The 15,595-nt window shown below is 58.9% G+C and overlaps 1 protein-coding gene across 8 annotated transcripts; it reads left to right on the forward strand.

Annotated features, from left to right (window-relative positions):
- Positions 1 to 17: 17 nt before the first annotated feature.
- POMT1 (protein O-mannosyltransferase 1) lies at positions 18 to 15,540 on the forward strand. 8 transcript variants are annotated; one of them, XM_032418648.1, is made up of 20 exons: positions 18 to 408; positions 1,167 to 1,318; positions 2,395 to 2,501; positions 2,853 to 2,903; positions 3,461 to 3,607; positions 4,140 to 4,251; positions 4,829 to 4,894; positions 4,982 to 5,075; positions 5,309 to 5,464; positions 6,806 to 6,936; positions 7,301 to 7,396; positions 8,243 to 8,335; positions 9,965 to 10,061; positions 11,469 to 11,561; positions 11,866 to 11,986; positions 12,327 to 12,424; positions 12,936 to 13,049; positions 13,396 to 13,522; positions 14,273 to 14,450; positions 14,873 to 15,540. In XM_032418648.1, exons 2-20 carry the CDS (start codon positions 1,197 to 1,199, stop codon positions 15,045 to 15,047), a joined length of 2,178 nt encoding a protein of 725 aa, XP_032274539.1. In that variant the 5' UTR covers positions 18 to 408; positions 1,167 to 1,196; the 3' UTR covers positions 15,048 to 15,540. The 8 variants fall into 8 exon arrangements, 7 of the variants coding, with proteins under 7 accessions (XP_032274539.1, XP_032274538.1, XP_032274541.1 ...); XR_004301141.1 differs by lacking the exon at positions 18 to 408 and adding an exon at positions 512 to 957 and having other exon boundaries at positions 12,332 to 12,424; positions 14,873 to 15,125; XM_032418647.1 differs by lacking the exon at positions 18 to 408 and adding an exon at positions 512 to 957.
- The last annotated feature ends 55 nt before the right edge of the window (positions 15,541 to 15,595 follow it).

A 15,595-nucleotide genomic window follows, 5' to 3' on the forward strand; every position in this document is an offset into this window, starting at 1 on the left:
TGCTCGCCGGACCGCACCGAGATGCACATGGTTAAGGCCCGACTGTCTTGTTTTTTTAAAAAAAGACACCGGAGCGTTCAGTGGGCACGGGGTTCCTGGAATACTAAAGCCGTTAACGACGTTACTACAGAGGAGGGTCTCCGCGCCGCTCCAGGCCCGGAGAGCCCTTGCGGCGCACGCGCGGTGCTCTGGCCCAGGGCGCACGCGCGCCGCTCCCGCGAAGGGCTCCGCAGGCACGGCGAGTCGAGCGTCGAGTAGGAAGTGCGTGGGCGGCGCCGAGTGCCGAGCGGTCTCGCCCCCGCGCGCGACGAGAACCCCTAACGGTCGCTGCCCCCCGCACCCCCGCCGGCAGATCCGAGGCAGGGCCGGACGCGGGGAGCACCTCTGCGGGAACTCGACGAACCGAGAGTACGTTTGGCGCGCCAGGGACGAGCGCCCAGATGAGACCCCGGGGAGTCTGCGCGGGACGCGCGTGCGCGGCTTGCGGACGAGCTGGGGCGGGGGCGTCGGCGTCAGGCCCGACAGGGGGCGGGGCCGAGGGCAGGTGCGCCCGGGGAGAGAGGGGTGCCACGGCAGGTGCAGCCTTGGGAGAGGAGGGGGTGCAGCCTGAGGGAGAAAGGGAATGCCTGGAAGAGCAGTGGGGGCCTCCCAGGACCCATGAGGTCTCTGCCGAGAAGAGGCCGCCGAAGGCCAGATGCAGCTTTGTTTGGTGCGAGAAAGGGCGCTTAGCGTAGATGCAGCCTTAAGACAAGTGGAACTCAAGGGAAGATGACGCCTCGGGGAGGAAACGGGGGCGCCTGGGTACAGATGCACCCTCAGGGTGAGAAAGGGGGCGCTTAGGGGATGGGGAGCCTTCTGAGGCCCAGAAGGGCGAGGTTGGCGAGGTCCGCGCTCTTCCCTAATAAGCAGCTCCTCTCCGGGAAGTGCTCAGCTGGTGTTCGTGGAGTGACTTGTTGAGTGAGTGAATATTCAGTCCTGAGGTCCCCGAATTCTCACCTTAGTTGACTCCTGGTGTCCCCCTGACTTTCTCTCAACGACCTGTCCCTAACGCACGGTTCTTCGTGGTGCACCTGAGAGCCAGGGGGGTTGCAGTGCTTTTCCTCGTATCTGTGAGCCTTCAGGGTTGCTGCTTATTTATTGATGCCATCTCCTCCCTTCTTCTCCAGGGCATCCTCAAGGACCTGCTGCTCTGCAAGATGTTGGGATTTTTTAAGCGCCCCGTGGTGGTGACAGCTGACATCAATTTGAATGTTGTGGTTCTGACTGCAGTGGGCTTACTGAGCCGCCTGTGGCAGCTTGCCTATCCAAGGGCTGTGGTGTAAGCCAGACAACCCCACTCAGGGCGAATCGGAAAGAATTGTAATTTGTTCATGTGTTGGTGACAGAAGGTGCCCTTCTGAACAGCAGAAGTGAGAGAGTGGAACTCGGTGATGGGTGTTTTGGGCAGAGGAGAGGCCAGTTTGTCCCCCAGGACAGCACATGCTGAGTCCACCTCTCACATCTTGCCCTGTAGTTCTCTAGCAGGTGAAATCTGGCCCCTGAAACAGGTAGCAGCTGTAGGTAACCATTTAAAATCAAGGGTGGAGGGTGGAGGATTGATGGATTTGGAAGTGAGTCGCCATTGACCTTTGAGTGCGTTCTTCATTCTAAGGAGAGAGGACTGCTGGTGGTATTACAGGGCCGTTCACTATCTGGTTAATACGTGTGTTCAAAAAAGAACAAAAAAGTTTAACTTTTCACTGTGGAACACATTAAACGTACACAAAAGGAGGGAGAATAGTTTAACAACCCCCTCCCCAACCAATGTATTCATCACTCAGTTTCAGTGGATTTTTTTTGAGGCAAGTCATAATAAGCAGCATGTTTAAGTAATTTGGTATATTTCTGAAAGATGAGAACTCTTAAAAACAAAAACTGATTTAACGTTATCATGCCTAAGAAATTGACAGCAGTTTTGACAGGATCTTTGAATGTCCCTGATTGTCTGAAAACATTTGTTGCCGTTGGTTTCTGCACATCTCCCTGTTAGCCCTGCACCTGGTTACCAGGTGTGATTCTGACCCTTAGTCACAGACGTAGCCTCAGGTCTCTGAGGCCTCTCAGTAGGCTGCCTGCTAGCACGTCCCTAAATGAAACTGGGGAGGGTAAATAGAGTCTGTGTTGGGCAAACATCCTGAGTGTGTGGCTGTTCTTGGTGAGTTTTCCCTCCTGTCCTTGTGGATGGATGATGCTGTGCACCTGTCTTAATATTTGGGGATGCGGTACAGTTGCGGCAGAAGCCCTGACCAAGGCTGAGCACTCTCTCACCTTGTTTGGAAACAGGTTAACGTTTACCCTGATAACCTGTGTTTGGTGAAGATTTCTAGTTGAATATCATGCGGGTTTGCTTTTCAGTTTCGATGAAGTATATTATGGGCAGTACATCTCTTTCTACATGAAGCGGATCTTCTTTCTGGACGGCAGTGGGCCACCATTTGGCCACATGCTGCTGGCCTTAGGAGGTAGGATTCATTAGTAAGAGAAGTAGCCCTTTAAACTTATAAGTGAGGGGTGTCTGGCTGGCTCAGTCAGTGGAGCACGACTCTTGATCTTGGGGTTGTGAGCTCAAGCCCCACGTTGGGCGTAAAGATTACTTAAAAATAAATTAATAAATCTTATTTGCAACGCCTAAATAAATAAGTAAATAAATGAAATTGTGGCAATTTATTTAAAAGATAATAAAACTCGTAAGTGAAATATCTTGAGGGCAGAAACCATGTCTGATTATCATTGGTTCCTTATTGCTGCCACCATTTGGCACTCCCCCAACTCTTGGCTGCGCGGGATAGTTACTGACTCGTCTTCTGTTTCAGGTTATTTAGGAGGATTCGATGGTAACTTTTTGTGGAACAGAATTGGAGCAGGTAAAAGGTCATTTTCACGTCCCTTGTGACATTGCACATGTTAGGATGGAGAGGGATCGGCTTTCATAGGGATTAACAACATGGTTTATTAATTTGTCCAGGGCATGATAAATTCGGTACAAGTGGAAGGCTTTTGAAAGGTCTAGTAGACATCTTAGCGCTTAATCACAGTCCTTATTTTGTCCTTGGTTTTCGGTACACATAACACAGTCTGTACTTGGCGTCTGATCGCAGTTATCTTTTGTACATGTAAGTTTTGTCTGTTGCCTCAAATGTTTTTGGGAAAAGATGGGGTAGATTTATAAATAAGTAAAGCACTAACTACTTTCAGAATCATTAGGCATTGTTTCTGCGCTTGATGAGAGCTAGGCTTTGCGCACGGCCAATGTCACAGCTTTTATCTGCAGCGTACGCACTCCGTTCCTGACATGGTCCCTAGTTTTGCAAACTTGCATTTTAGGGTCTGTGAACACGACACTGTGTTTGAAAACACACCTGCAGTGCAGGAAGATGGTGCGTGCACCGTGTGCTCAGCTCTGCTGTGGTTGCTTTTCCAGAATACAGCAGCAATGTGCCCGTGTGGTCTTTGCGCCTGCTGCCGGCCCTCACCGGGGCCCTTCTGGTGCCCATGGCCTACCAGATCCTGCTGGAGCTCGGCTTTTCTCATTGCACCGCCACGGGGGCCGCTCTGCTGATGCTTATCGGTGAGACCCAGGCCTCCACCTGCTTCGGTGTCACGCAGGGAAGAACCCAGCGCGGGCCTTGGATATGTCCCAGTGTGCGGCCCAGGAGAGCTTGTGGGTTTCGTAGATGTGCCCCCTGCAGGGTCTCCTACTCCCAGGATGGAAGGAAGTGTGCCCACTTTGTCCAGATTTAACTCTGGGAGTCAGTCGCCCTCCTCCCAGGGTGTGGGATGGTGGGACCGTGTGGTCAGACTTGTGCAGCTGAATACATCCACATACCACGGAGTTGGTATTCCTTCTGCCAATGAGAAAGATAAAGACTCAGAAAGGTTCGGTGACTTGCCCAGGGTCACACAGGTCTTGCTAGGCGTGATTCACACCTAAGAGCTCACCTTCGCCGTTCTGGAGCCTGTCCCCTTCCAGCCACCCAATCCTGAACCTCCTGTGGCCATGTTCTGTGGCATTTAGAGGGTGTCCTTTCTGTGGGTGCTCCCATCTCCTTACGTTTGCCCCTGCTCCCTGGCAGCTGACTTACGTGTCCTCTTTCTAACAGAGAATGCTCTCATCACTCAGTCAAGGCTCATGCTTTTGGAGTCAGTGTTAATATTTTTTAACCTGTTGGCTGTGCTCTCCTACCTGAAGTTCTCCAACTCCCAAAAACAGAGGTATGCGGAAGGGGACACGTCCTTCCTGGTTAATGAGAGAGAAGAGTCTGGGTGGTTTGTTGACCTGAGAAGGTCTGATGCCTTTTCATTTGGGGAAGCTGCTTGTGGACTGTCTTTCATCATTTAGACTGGCCCTTGGCTCCTGACTTGACAAACACATTCTCATTTTCATATAATTTAAAAAATTTTTTTTAAGATGATTTATTTGAGAGAGGGCAGAGTGAACAAGAGAGCGCATGAGCAGGGGGAGGGTCAGAGGCAGAGGCTCCCCACGGATCAGGGAGCCCGATGCGGGACTCAATCCCAGGACCCTGGGATCATGACCTGAGCTGAAGGCAGACACTTCACCGACTGAGCCAGCCAGGCGCCCCTCATTTTTATATAATTTAACTGGGAAAATGTTCTGGCCAAAAAGAAAAAAATTCTGCTGGGACTGAGATTTGGCAGACGGTTCATTTTTCTCGTCTTGAAGCTTGGGACGGGACGGCCAGCCGACCCCGAGAGGTCTGAGGAGTGCGCCTTCTTGGGCGATGTTTCGTGAACCGTGCCCAGCTTTGCTCTTCTGCTTTGACCCCAGGCCCTTCTCTCTGAGCTGGTGGTTTTGGCTGACGCTGACGGGAGTGGCCTGTTCCTGCGCGATGGGGTGAGTCTGGTCCACGGGTCTCAGACAGCCTTGGCATCCTCCTCATTCTGTGCCTCGTTGTAACGATTTCTCCTCGGGTCTTTTCAGTGTCAAATACGTGGGTGTTTGCACGTACCTGCTGGTGCTCGCAGTCGCCGGCGTCCATGCCTGGCACCTGATCGGAGACCGGACTCTGTCACACGTAGGTGCCGCCGTGGAGCGGGGCGAGCGGCCGTCCCCGGGGTGGGCGGAGGTCGGTGTGACACGAGTGTCTGGGGAGAAAGGCTTCTCCAGAAGACGGGCCTTCGTGAGTGAGCCTCCCGCCAGTGGCCGCGGGGAGCCCAGAGCTCCGCTGGCCACTTCCTCGGGGCCTGCCTGTTTGGAGCAGGTGCATCTCCCCGAGCGGCGGGACGTGACCTGTCCATCTTGCGGCAGGTCCATGTGCTCTGTCACCTGCTTGCCCGAGCGGCAGCACTGCTGGTCGTCCCGGCCCTCATGTACTTGCTGTTCTTCTACGTCCACTTGATTCTGGTCTACCGCTCCGGGCCCCACGATCAGATCATGTCCAGTGCTTTCCAAGCCAGCCTGGAGGTAAGGAGGGGCGCCACGGCCGCCTCAGAGAGGAGACAGACTAGACTCAGCCTTTTCTTTTCTTTTCTTTTTAAGATTTTGTTTATTTATTTGAGAGAGAGACAGAGCACAAGCAGGGGGAGTGGCAGAGGGAGAGGGAGAAGGAGGCTCCCCACTGAGCAAGGAGCCTGATGCAGGACTCCATCCCAGGACCCTGAGATCATGACCTGAGCCGAAGGCAGAGGCTTAACCAACTGAGCCACCCAGGCGCCCCTAGACTCAGAGTTTTCTTATGTAAACACTGTCAAGTGTTAGGGGGAAAACCAGATCAAGACGTAAAGAATCTGCTTTAGTATTTCTAAAGAAATTCTGCGTGTGCGGATGGTGTGGAAATAGACGAAGGGGTCAGCTCTTCAGTGTGACCTGCCTGAGGACATGGTGAAGTCCTACAGACTCGGGACAGGTGCACACGCTCTAGTCTGGCATTCATTCCTACTGACTTTGCAGAGAATGTAAAACGTACCGATTGTGGTGGTGAGGACAGGAGAGTCAGATGGGACCCGTTCTTGAGTGCCGGCTCTGCTCACAGCTAGGCATGCGTGTTTGGGCGAGTTTCTTAGCTCATCCAAGTGCTAGTCTTCTCACCTTTTTTTTTTTTTTTAAGATTTATTTATTTGAGGGGCGCCTGGGTGGCTCAGCAGTTAAGCGTCTGCCTTCGGCTCAGGTCATGATCCCAGGGTCCTGGGACCGACTCCCGCATCGGGCTCCCTGCTCAGCGGGAAGCCTGCCTCTCCCTCTCCCACTCCCCCTGCTTGTGTTCCTGCTCTCGCTGTGTCTCTCTCTGTCAAATAAAGTCTTAAAAAAAGATTTATTTATTAGAGAGAACACGAGCAGGGACAGAGGGAGAGGGAGAAGCTCCAGCAGACTTCTCACTGAGTGCAGAGCCCATCTTGAGGCTCGATCCCAGGACCCTGAGATCATGACCTGAGCCGAAACCCGAGTCGGACACTTAAGCCACTGAGCCACCCCGGCGCCCCATTCTTTTTTCTTTAAAGATTTATTTATTTATTTGAGAGAGTCTCACCTTTCAAATGGACAGGGTTGCCTTTCTCAGAAGATGCGTGTGGCAGCTAAGTGAGGGGGTGTGGAAGGACAGGAGAGTGCCTGGCCCTGGAGGCAGCGTCGAGTCCCCTGTGTTAGGATTACATGACCTAACCCGTGAGGAGTAGGTCCCGTGTTCTCATAGCCGGTTCTGTGACATGATAATGACCGCCACCACCCCGAATACACACACACACCCCATGGAGGTGTGGCTGTCGAGAGGCTCTGTTTCTCATGTGCCACCTTTTGCTTTCGTCTTAGGGAGGGCTCGCTCGGATCACGCAGGGCCAGCCCCTGGAGGTGGCCTACGGCTCGCAGGTCACCCTGAAGAATGTCTTTGGCAAACCCGTGCCCTGCTGGCTTCACTCCCACCAGAGCACCTACCCCATGATGTAAGGGAAGCGACCATGTAAATCGAAGGGCATAACATGTTCGGGTTTTTCACATTTTTGCTGTCACCAGCTTTCGCCGTAAATGAAATTTCTGAGAAAGCCGTGGAGCTCTCAGATTCTGATTATCAACGGATCTTGTCATTTCTGTGTATGAAACAGAGGGTCTTGGGGAGCAGAGGGCCCGGGCTCTCCCATGTCTGCTGCATCACTCGCACACTGGGCACGTCCTCCAGCCCCTATGAGACCCACACTTGCACCTTGTTTTCACCCGGACACCTTGCCGGGTGGTGTTTGCAGGAACCCCAAGAGAACGGCTGATTGCCGCCCCTGGCCGACGCGTTGTTGTGTTGGTTCCTTCATGCAGATACGAGAACGGCCGCGGCAGCTCACACCAGCAGCAGGTGACCTGTTACCCCTTCAAAGATGTCAACAACTGGTGGATCGTGAAGGATCCCGGGAGGTGCGTGCGGGTCCTGGGACTCCAGAGTGGGGCTGGCCTCGTGGCCCCCTCTCCGTGGACGCTTCCTCCCTCGAAGCTTCGAGAGCAGCTCCGTGCTGATGAGCCCGCGGACAGGGGGTTGGACGCTTCCTCAGGGAACTGCCCACCCCGTATCTCCCCCGGGTGCTCCACAAACTCTTCTCTACCAGCACTCCCTGCACCCCCCGAGGGAGTCCCTTGCTCAGGCCTCACGGACGGAGGACTCCCTTGTCCCCCTCCCCCGTCTGGTCTGGCAGCCTGTCTGTGGCTTCCACCTGCAAAGGAGGTCTCGAACCATCCTGGCCCCCATCTCTACCCCCTGCCACCTCCCCCTACGCTCTCCTCCCGCTCCAGTTTCCACAGCTCTGCGTGTCTTTTAAAATGTCCATGGCAGGTCACAGTCGTGCTGAAACCCTAGCTTCCGTTGCCCCTCCAGTGCCATCCAGTGCCATCCAGACCCCTGGCGGTGGCCTGCAGCTCCCGGCCTCCTTCCCGCCCCGCGGCTGGCCGGCCGCTCACAGCACCCACCCTGTGCTGTCACCAGGCTGGACCAATCCTACCCAGTTGGCTCCTTCTTAAAACCCGAATGTCAGCTCCTTGGGGAGGCTGCCTTGGCCGCCGTCCTCCCGTCCCAGGCGTGTCGGCTTCCCTGTACCCGTCATGTCACAACTGCGGGCGGCTGCTGGGTTTGGCACTTGTGCAGCCGCGTGAGGCGGCAGCCCAGGTCTGGCTGCTCCCCCACGCTCGCCACCACCCTGTGGGCCCTCGGTGCGCGTGCGTGGGCCCAGGAGGCCCCGTGTCCAGCCGGCCGGCCCTCTGTCTCTGCAGGCATCAGCTGGTGGTGAGTAACCCCCCGAGGCCCGTGCGGCACGGGGACGTGGTGCAGCTGGTGCATGGCATGACCACCCGCTTCCTCAACACGTGAGTGCCCGCCCTCGGCCCTCTCCGCTCCTCTCGGGGTGTCCGCCAGGGGTTCTCTGTCCCGAGCAAAGCCCGCCCACTGTCCCCACGGCTGGCTGTGGCTCCCTCGGGGTGGACCCGCACCGCACTGTAGCCTGCGCTTGGTGTTGGGAGGGGCCCCCCAGTGACAGCAGCGCAGGGAGGGGCGGGAGGGAAACGGAGCCTTAGCGGGGTAGCCCGCAACCCCGGGGCCGCTGCGGGGGAGCTTTGAAAGACAAGTTAGGGAGGGCTTCCCACACAGAATGAAGTGTGGGCTCTTCCATAGAGTTAAATGGCTTAAAGTGCGTGTGAATTCAAGAAGGATTGAAGTCCCGGCTACGTAGGGTCCGGAAGGGTCCGTGTGTGTCGGTGCTTGGCCCTTGTCTGACTTGACCTGAGCAGTCTCTGCAAACTGATGTGCCCGGCCTCTTCTCTTCCGACCTCCACCCAGCTTCTTGGGTCATCTCGTGGCTCCTCATGCCTCCCAAATTGTGCCTCGAGTCCCCGCTTCCCCCCAAAAGCCACACTGCAGGTTCCTGGGCTCTGGCCTACTTCTCCCTGCAAAGAGCCGTTTGCTCAGCCGCCACCCTGGCTGCTTCTCTTTCTTCCTTCCGCTCCTGCCATGACCCAGTCCAGGCCTGATCCCTGTGCTGGTAGGGCCGGTGCCCCGACCTCCTGCCTTCCTGCCCCCCCCCACCCCCCCACAGCCGCGCCCTGTGAGCACACACCGTCTACTGGCCTGGTCTCGCTTCTTGGCCAGAAGCCCTCCAGCGACTCCCACCGTGTGGCCGTCACACTCAGAATAACGTCTCCACTTCCCCAGTCCCTTGGGATCCTGCCCCTGGTGACCCCTGGTGAGCTCCACTGCGGTCCCCCTGGCCTCCCTGCTGTCCCCAGACAACCAAGTGCAGCGTCCTTAGGGCCTTTACACCTGCTCCGTCTGCCTGGAATGTTGTTGGACTCACATCCCCCCGTGGCCCACTCGCTGTAGTCACGTGTCAGCTGAAATGTCGCCTCCTCAAAGCCTTTCCCGGGCGCTCCCTGCTGTCTTGGTTTTATTGGTAGCGCCCCACAGCCTGGCACTCTTGTCCGTGCATGTGAAGGCCTGCCTTCTCTGGGGTGTGAGGACTGTCTCCAGCTCCCCCGGAGCGCCCGGCGCAAAGTAGGATAAAGTGTGATAACCGCGCGAAGGAGGGAGGTGGGTGTTTCTGGATGTTTGAGGTCGCCATCCCCGAGGGCACCTTGTCCCCCGACAGCATTCCTGGTCCCACCATATCCAAGGCCCGGGGTGCGTCGTCCTGCTCCTGGGACAGCAAGCGCCTCCCTGAGACCAGCTTTGCCGTCCGTGGCGGAGTGGTGATGCCCACACGGCGTGGACTGCCGGCCGTCAGACCCCCACATCACGTGACTTTTCCCCAGAGGTGTGATCCGTGGGGAGCGGCTGCCGTTGAGTGTCTTGTTTATCCGCACGCCCTCAGCTGGCACCGCCTCGGGGCCCGGGTGCTCCTGCAGGCTGCCCCGGCTTTGTTTCTGAGAGTGGTTTTCTTCCCTTCACGGCGTAGTGATCGGCAGGGTGAGGAGCTCCCTCCACAGGACTGTTTGGTTTTCCAGGCACGACGTGGCTGCGCCCCTGAGCCCCCACTCGCAGGAGGTCTCCTGCTACGTCGACTACAACATCTCCATGCCCTCCCAGAACCTCTGGAGACTGGTGAGTCCCCGGCGGGAACCCCTTGATGGCCACCAGGAATGCGTCCTTTCTGACGTGGGACATTCAAAACCGCCCTTTAGAATAACTGTGACTCAGATGTAAAATCAGTGATTTTTAGTCCTAAAAAAAGCCCCAGATGTTTTCGCGGGGGACGGAGACTTCCTCTGCGGGAGGGGCGAGCTTGCGGAGCAGTTGGTCGGTGCTCTGTGCTGCCGTGTGGCTCTCGGGGCTGCCAGGTGAAGCTTTCCTCAGACTTGGCGGCCTCTGCAGCCTCGAGACCAGGCCAGGGAATGCACGGGGCCGGGCACGGCCACCCTCCCTCCGCCACAGGAGCCTCTGTCCTTGAGCCTCGCCTGGCGTGAGCGAACACCCTGGTCACAGGGCTTCCCTGGGGACGGCTGCGGCTCCGGCCGGGGTGGCGGTTCCTTGCAGGGGTCCTCTCCTGAGGCAGCCGGGCCTCTGAGCATCGGGGGGCACATGCTGCGCCCCGCCCCCCAAGTCCCTCTCCGGGGCTGCAGACAGCGTACGGGGAAAGGTGGCAGGAAGAGAGAGTTGTGTTCTGGGCCCTTGCGCCGCTGTGAGTTGAAGGACGTGTGCAAATACAGCTTGTCTGCTGTGCACACTAACGCCCTGGCTGGGGTCTCTCCGGGCTGCCCCGGAGCACCAGTCTCCCCCCCCCCCCCCCCCTCGGTGCTCACGCACGTGTCCGTTCTGCTTCTCCCCGCTCTCCTCGCTGTTGCCGTGGGGTGGGCGTGCTCTCCACCCAGGCCCTGTCCCCGGGAGCTCTCCCGGTGGAACTCCTCCCGAGGGGCCCACCCGCTGCCCTTCTGCCACCCTGCTGACGGCTTGCCGACCCTCGTCCTGCTCTGTCCCTGCCGGCGGCATCTTCACCCCCACACGCGCACATTTCCAGGGACTGCAGCTCACGGAGCAAGGAGGGAGGATGGCTGACACAGGCTGTCGGCCCAGCCTCCCCCCTCGGAGCCCTTGGGTCTCCTGGCTCCCGCCAACAGCCACATGCCCTCACGGGTCATCGCGGGGCTGCGATAAGACAAGGCCAAGTGCGCTCACGATGTTCGTGTTTCTGTTACCCACCATCAGCCGGGCCACCCAGGACACCTCCCAGGGACCTTCTGTAACCCTCACCTGGACCATCTCTGCATTTGCCAGAGAAAGAAGGCCGAGCACGGAGGCCTCTCGACTCCGAAGGAGGGTGGTGTGCTCCCCTGCCCAGCCAGCAGCTTGCTGCGTGGGTGTCGGGAACAAGGTCAGGGGCGCCAGCCTGTTAGCTCCCCGGAGCTCGGTCCCTGGTCTCAGACAGTGTCGTTGTTTGGTGACCGGTCCTCACTTGACATGTCAGGAAATTGGGGAACGAACGAGATCATCGATAGGACCTGCTTTTAACAGGACATCGTAAACCGAGAATCCGACACGGAGGTTTGGAAGACCATCTTGTCAGAGGTTCGCCTGGTGCACGTGAACACCTCCGCGGTCCTGAAGGTAAAGGGGCGCCGTGTTTGGCTCGCCCGTCCTGGCTGGGGGCTCACGACATCGGTTTACTGGACCCTCCGGGCTCAGCGGGTTCTTCGCGGGCAGGACATCCAGTGAAAGCCTTTGCCGTGTTTCCCTCACACGGAAGGGGGAGGGCTCCAGCTTCTCAGACTGGATCCTGAGTGGCAGGCCCATGGAGGACCGGCTGCCGCCCTTGCCGGCTGCGGACAGAGGGACCGGGTGGCGGGGGCGGTGGGGGTGAGCCGGGGCCCCGGGCCTCCGCATCATGCCCCGTCTCCCCCGGTTTCACTAGCTGAGCGGGGCCCACCTCCCGGACTGGGGGTTCCGACAGCTGGAGGTCGTTGGGGAGAAGCTGTCCCGCGGCTACCACGAGAGCATGGTGTGGAACGTGGAGGAGCACCGATACGGCAAAAGTGAGTCAGGCCCTTGGCTTCCGTCACTGCCGCTTTCACGAGCCACGCGCTCTTGCTTCACGCGGGGACTGGACGCGCCGTCCACGCGCTCTGCTGAGCCGAGCCCTAGACGAGCCAACTGTGCTCTGAGGTTCCGCCCAAAGGCGGTGCAAGCTGAGCTTTCTGAGTGGAAAGATCTGGATTTGACCGGGGCTAATCGCGGCTGGTGGGCAAAGCCAGATGGAGCGACGACGCTGTGGGTTGTTTGAAAAGCGGGACGTGGGCGTTTCTCCAAGCTGACAGCTTCTGTGGTGAGCCCCCTGACCTGCGCGTGTTCCCTTGGGTCTGTGTGTCCTGTCAGGCCAGGAGCAGAAGGAGAGGGAGCTCGAGCTGCACTCACCCGCGCAGATGGACGTCAGCAGAAACCTGAGCTTCATGGCCAGGTTCTTGGAGCTGCAGGTGACCGGCAGGGGCGGCGTGGCTCTGCCTGGGGGTGCTGGCTCCCCGCCATACAGCAGTTCCCTTCCCGTCGTCAGCTTTAACTGGGACCTGGCTGAGCAGGGGATGTTCCTCTCTGTCTGCTCTGAGTGGCCGACGCCACATGGTCAGCCCTGGGCCTGTGGCTTTGCGGGCAGGAGTGGTCAGGAACCAGGCAGTGTAGACTTGCTGTGTGGCCAGAATATGCTTGGAGTCCCCCAGGTCAGGTCAGAGTGCGCCAAGGTCAACGTGATGGAGCCCTAGAGAGGTCAGAACAGGAAACTCGGGGTCCCGAACCTAAAAGTGTCCTTAGCACCAAGTTCAATCCCTTCCCCCCGCAGACAGGGGCACGGGGGCCCTGGGGTGGGGTCCCTGTCCCCGCCTGTGCTGCATGGTCCAGATGAACGTGAAGGGGACACCCCAGACCCTCAGGCCCCTGAGCGAGGACGGTGTCTGGCTGTGTGCTCGACTCCAGCCTCTGGCCTTCTTGCAGTGGAGGATGCTGACGGTGAGGAGCGACGACTCAGAGCACAAGTACAGCTCCTCGCCGCTGGACTGGATCACCCTGGACACCAGCATCGCCTACTGGCTGCACCCCAGGACCAGTGTAAGCACTCACGCGGGCCGCAGGTGGAGAGCTTGCTCGAGACTTCTCTGGCGTGAAGAGCAGCCCCCACCTCCTGCCCAGCCCTAGCTTGGTCCGGGCCCTTCCTGATGAGATGGGGCAGCATGGGGCTGGTACGCGTGTCGGATGTGAGGGGAGAGGTTCATCCTCAGTGGGTGGCTGTCGTTAAAGCAAGAACGTCGGCCTCTCCCGGTTGCGTTTCCGTTTGTAGAACCAAGGACCCTACTCAGCCCTTTTCCTGGAGCAGTGGGCTGGGTTCCAGCCCGTTTGGGCTGCAGGCTGGCGGGCACGCGGCCGGTGGCTGACGGGGTCCCCTGTGCCCTCACAGGCTCAGATCCACCTGCTTGGGAACGTCGTGATCTGGGCTTCGGCCAGCCTCGCCACGCTGGTCTACGCTCTGCTCTTCTTGTGGTACTTGCTTAGACGTCGAAGGAGTATCCGTGACCTCCCTGAAGGTTAGTGCAGCTCCTGACGAGGGCTTGCGGTGCTTCCGGCAACAGCCTGGCCTCACCAGGAACCTGTGCCTTAAGGCGACCTCCTTGTTTCTGTTGGGAGCGAGCTTAGATCTATTTTTTGTCTCCCTAGAGACGAAGTCTTGCCGTTGAGTTCCCACATTGGGTTAGACGCTTGTCCAGGGAAATGCAGGCACCAGGCAGGCAAAGCCCTCACCCCAGGACGTGAGCACGGGGTGGCTGGGTGGCACAGAGTGGCCAGCAGGCGCCCAGTTACTCGGGTGCTGCTGTTCGCAGAACAGAAACCACTACGGACCACCTTGAAACAGACGAATAAAGACCCAGGGCAGGGGGGGGTCCCGAAGGCCTCAGCAGTGTGGCACCGTCCCACTCTTCCCGGTGACGCTACCCCAGTGGGCAGGGCGGGGGCCCAATGCAGTCCCTCGGAGCTCGGGCTCCCAGGAGGCCGGCCCACTTGCTGCTGATCCCGGAGGAGGAGTCGGGGCCCCCGGGGGGCGCTGGTATGGCTCAGAGGGTCGGGATGGTGAGGACCCTGCAGGAGGCTACAGGAGGTTCTCACGCGACATCGTTCTTTCTCCAGAGATCACGGCAAGGGTCGGGCAGTGGGGGAAGGGGAGAGCGTGTGTTCCTTAAAGATGAGGAAAGCAGCTCGTGGGACTGGGGGAGAGCCTTACAAGTGAGGCCCGGGTCAGCAGCGCTGGCTCAGGGCGGCCTTCCCCCCCCCCCCCCCAGATTCCTGGCTGCGCTGGGTGCTGGCCGGGGCTCTGTGCGCCGGCGGCTGGGCGGTGAACTATCTCCCCTTCTTCCTGATGGAGAAGACGCTCTTCCTCTACCACTACCTTCCCGCGCTCACCTTCCAGATCCTCCTGCTGCCCGTGGTCCTGCAGCACATCAGCGACCACCTGTGCAGGTACAGGGCCTCCGCAGCCACGCCTCCCGGGGCTCCAGGTCTGGGGGCGTCGTGAGGCCTTGGGTGTGCCGAGGGAGGTGTGGGTGTGGGAGATGGGGAAGGACGCTTCTGGCTCCAGAACAGCCAGGGGTGTGGGCCGGGTCGCGTGGTGTGCCGTGGAGATGAACCAGAGCGAGTTCTGGAAGCGGGACCAGAGGGTGTGGACCTGGTATTTTGGGAGGAGCCGCACAGCCTCTCAGAAGGGCTGTGGTCCCATCATGCTGGGTGTGGGGACGCTGCCCTGGCGCCAGAGTGTAGATGGGAGAGTCTGGAAGATGCACGAGGGGTCCCGTTCGGCGCCTGGGCCAGGGTGTGAGGGGGCCATGTGCTCATGACGGCGAGGAAGAGCCTCGTCCCCCGTGCCTGTGCTCCGGTCCCCGCAGGTCCCCGCTTCTGAGGAGCCTCTTCAGCGGCCTGGTCGTGGCCTGGTACTCCTGCGCCTGTCACGTGTTCAACACGCTGCGCCCGCTCACCTACGGGGACAGGTCACTCTCGCCCAGCGAACTCAAGGCCCTTCGCTGGAAAGACAGCTGGGACATTTTGATCCGAAAACACTAGCAGGACACACACAGTGAACGTCTGGGCCGGGGTCAGGGCAGGAAGCGCGGTCATCTCGAACCGTGTTTGTCTTTGACAGAGTAGCCTGAAGCTTGGCCGCCTGGCCAGCCTGCTGGGCTTTTTCTTCAGACAGTCGCTGATAAGCAGTTTGTTTTGAGCCAAGTTTGTGTTTTCCAGGCAATAGAGAACATGCCCTGAGTGTCCCCTGGCGCCTGAGGGCCCCCGAACTAGGACATGCTGAGCGGCTAGGGCAGGCCTCGCAATGGGGAAGGAGCAGGAGGGGAGCAGGCAGTGATGGGGTGAGTTAGGGACGAAGCAGCCAAGGCCCTGGTCCCCTCTCCCGAGCGACCGCTGACCTGGGGAGCCACGTCCCTGGTGAGGCCTCGAGGAACCGGCCTGCATCACCTCAGCGCCAAACAAGCTACCAAATGACGGGCCCTTGATTCTCGTCACCGCAGCGAAGACCCCGGGACCCCTCGCCGCTGCTGACGCGGTGGGGGCAGACGAGCCAGCAGCCCCAGCAGGCTGAGACTCGTGTCACCCACACG

This window comes from Phoca vitulina, unplaced genomic scaffold (genome assembly GCF_004348235.1).
Source record: "Phoca vitulina isolate PV1807 unplaced genomic scaffold, GSC_HSeal_1.0 scaffold21, whole genome shotgun sequence".
Lineage (NCBI taxonomy): Eukaryota > Metazoa > Chordata > Mammalia > Carnivora > Phocidae > Phoca > Phoca vitulina.

Bases quoted from the DNA above. Each gene is read 5' to 3' on its own strand.
- POMT1 (XM_032418648.1), top strand. From the start codon at position 1,197: ATGTTGGGATTTTTTAAGCGCCCCGTGGTGGTGACAGCTGACATCAAT. The intron at 11,562-11,865 runs GTAAAGGGGCGC...CGGTTTCACTAG, and splicing joins ACACCTCCGCGGTCCTGAAG to CTGAGCGGGGCCCACCTCCC. The intron at 13,523-14,272 runs GTTAGTGCAGCT...CCCCCCCCCCAG, and splicing joins TATCCGTGACCTCCCTGAAG to ATTCCTGGCTGCGCTGGGTG.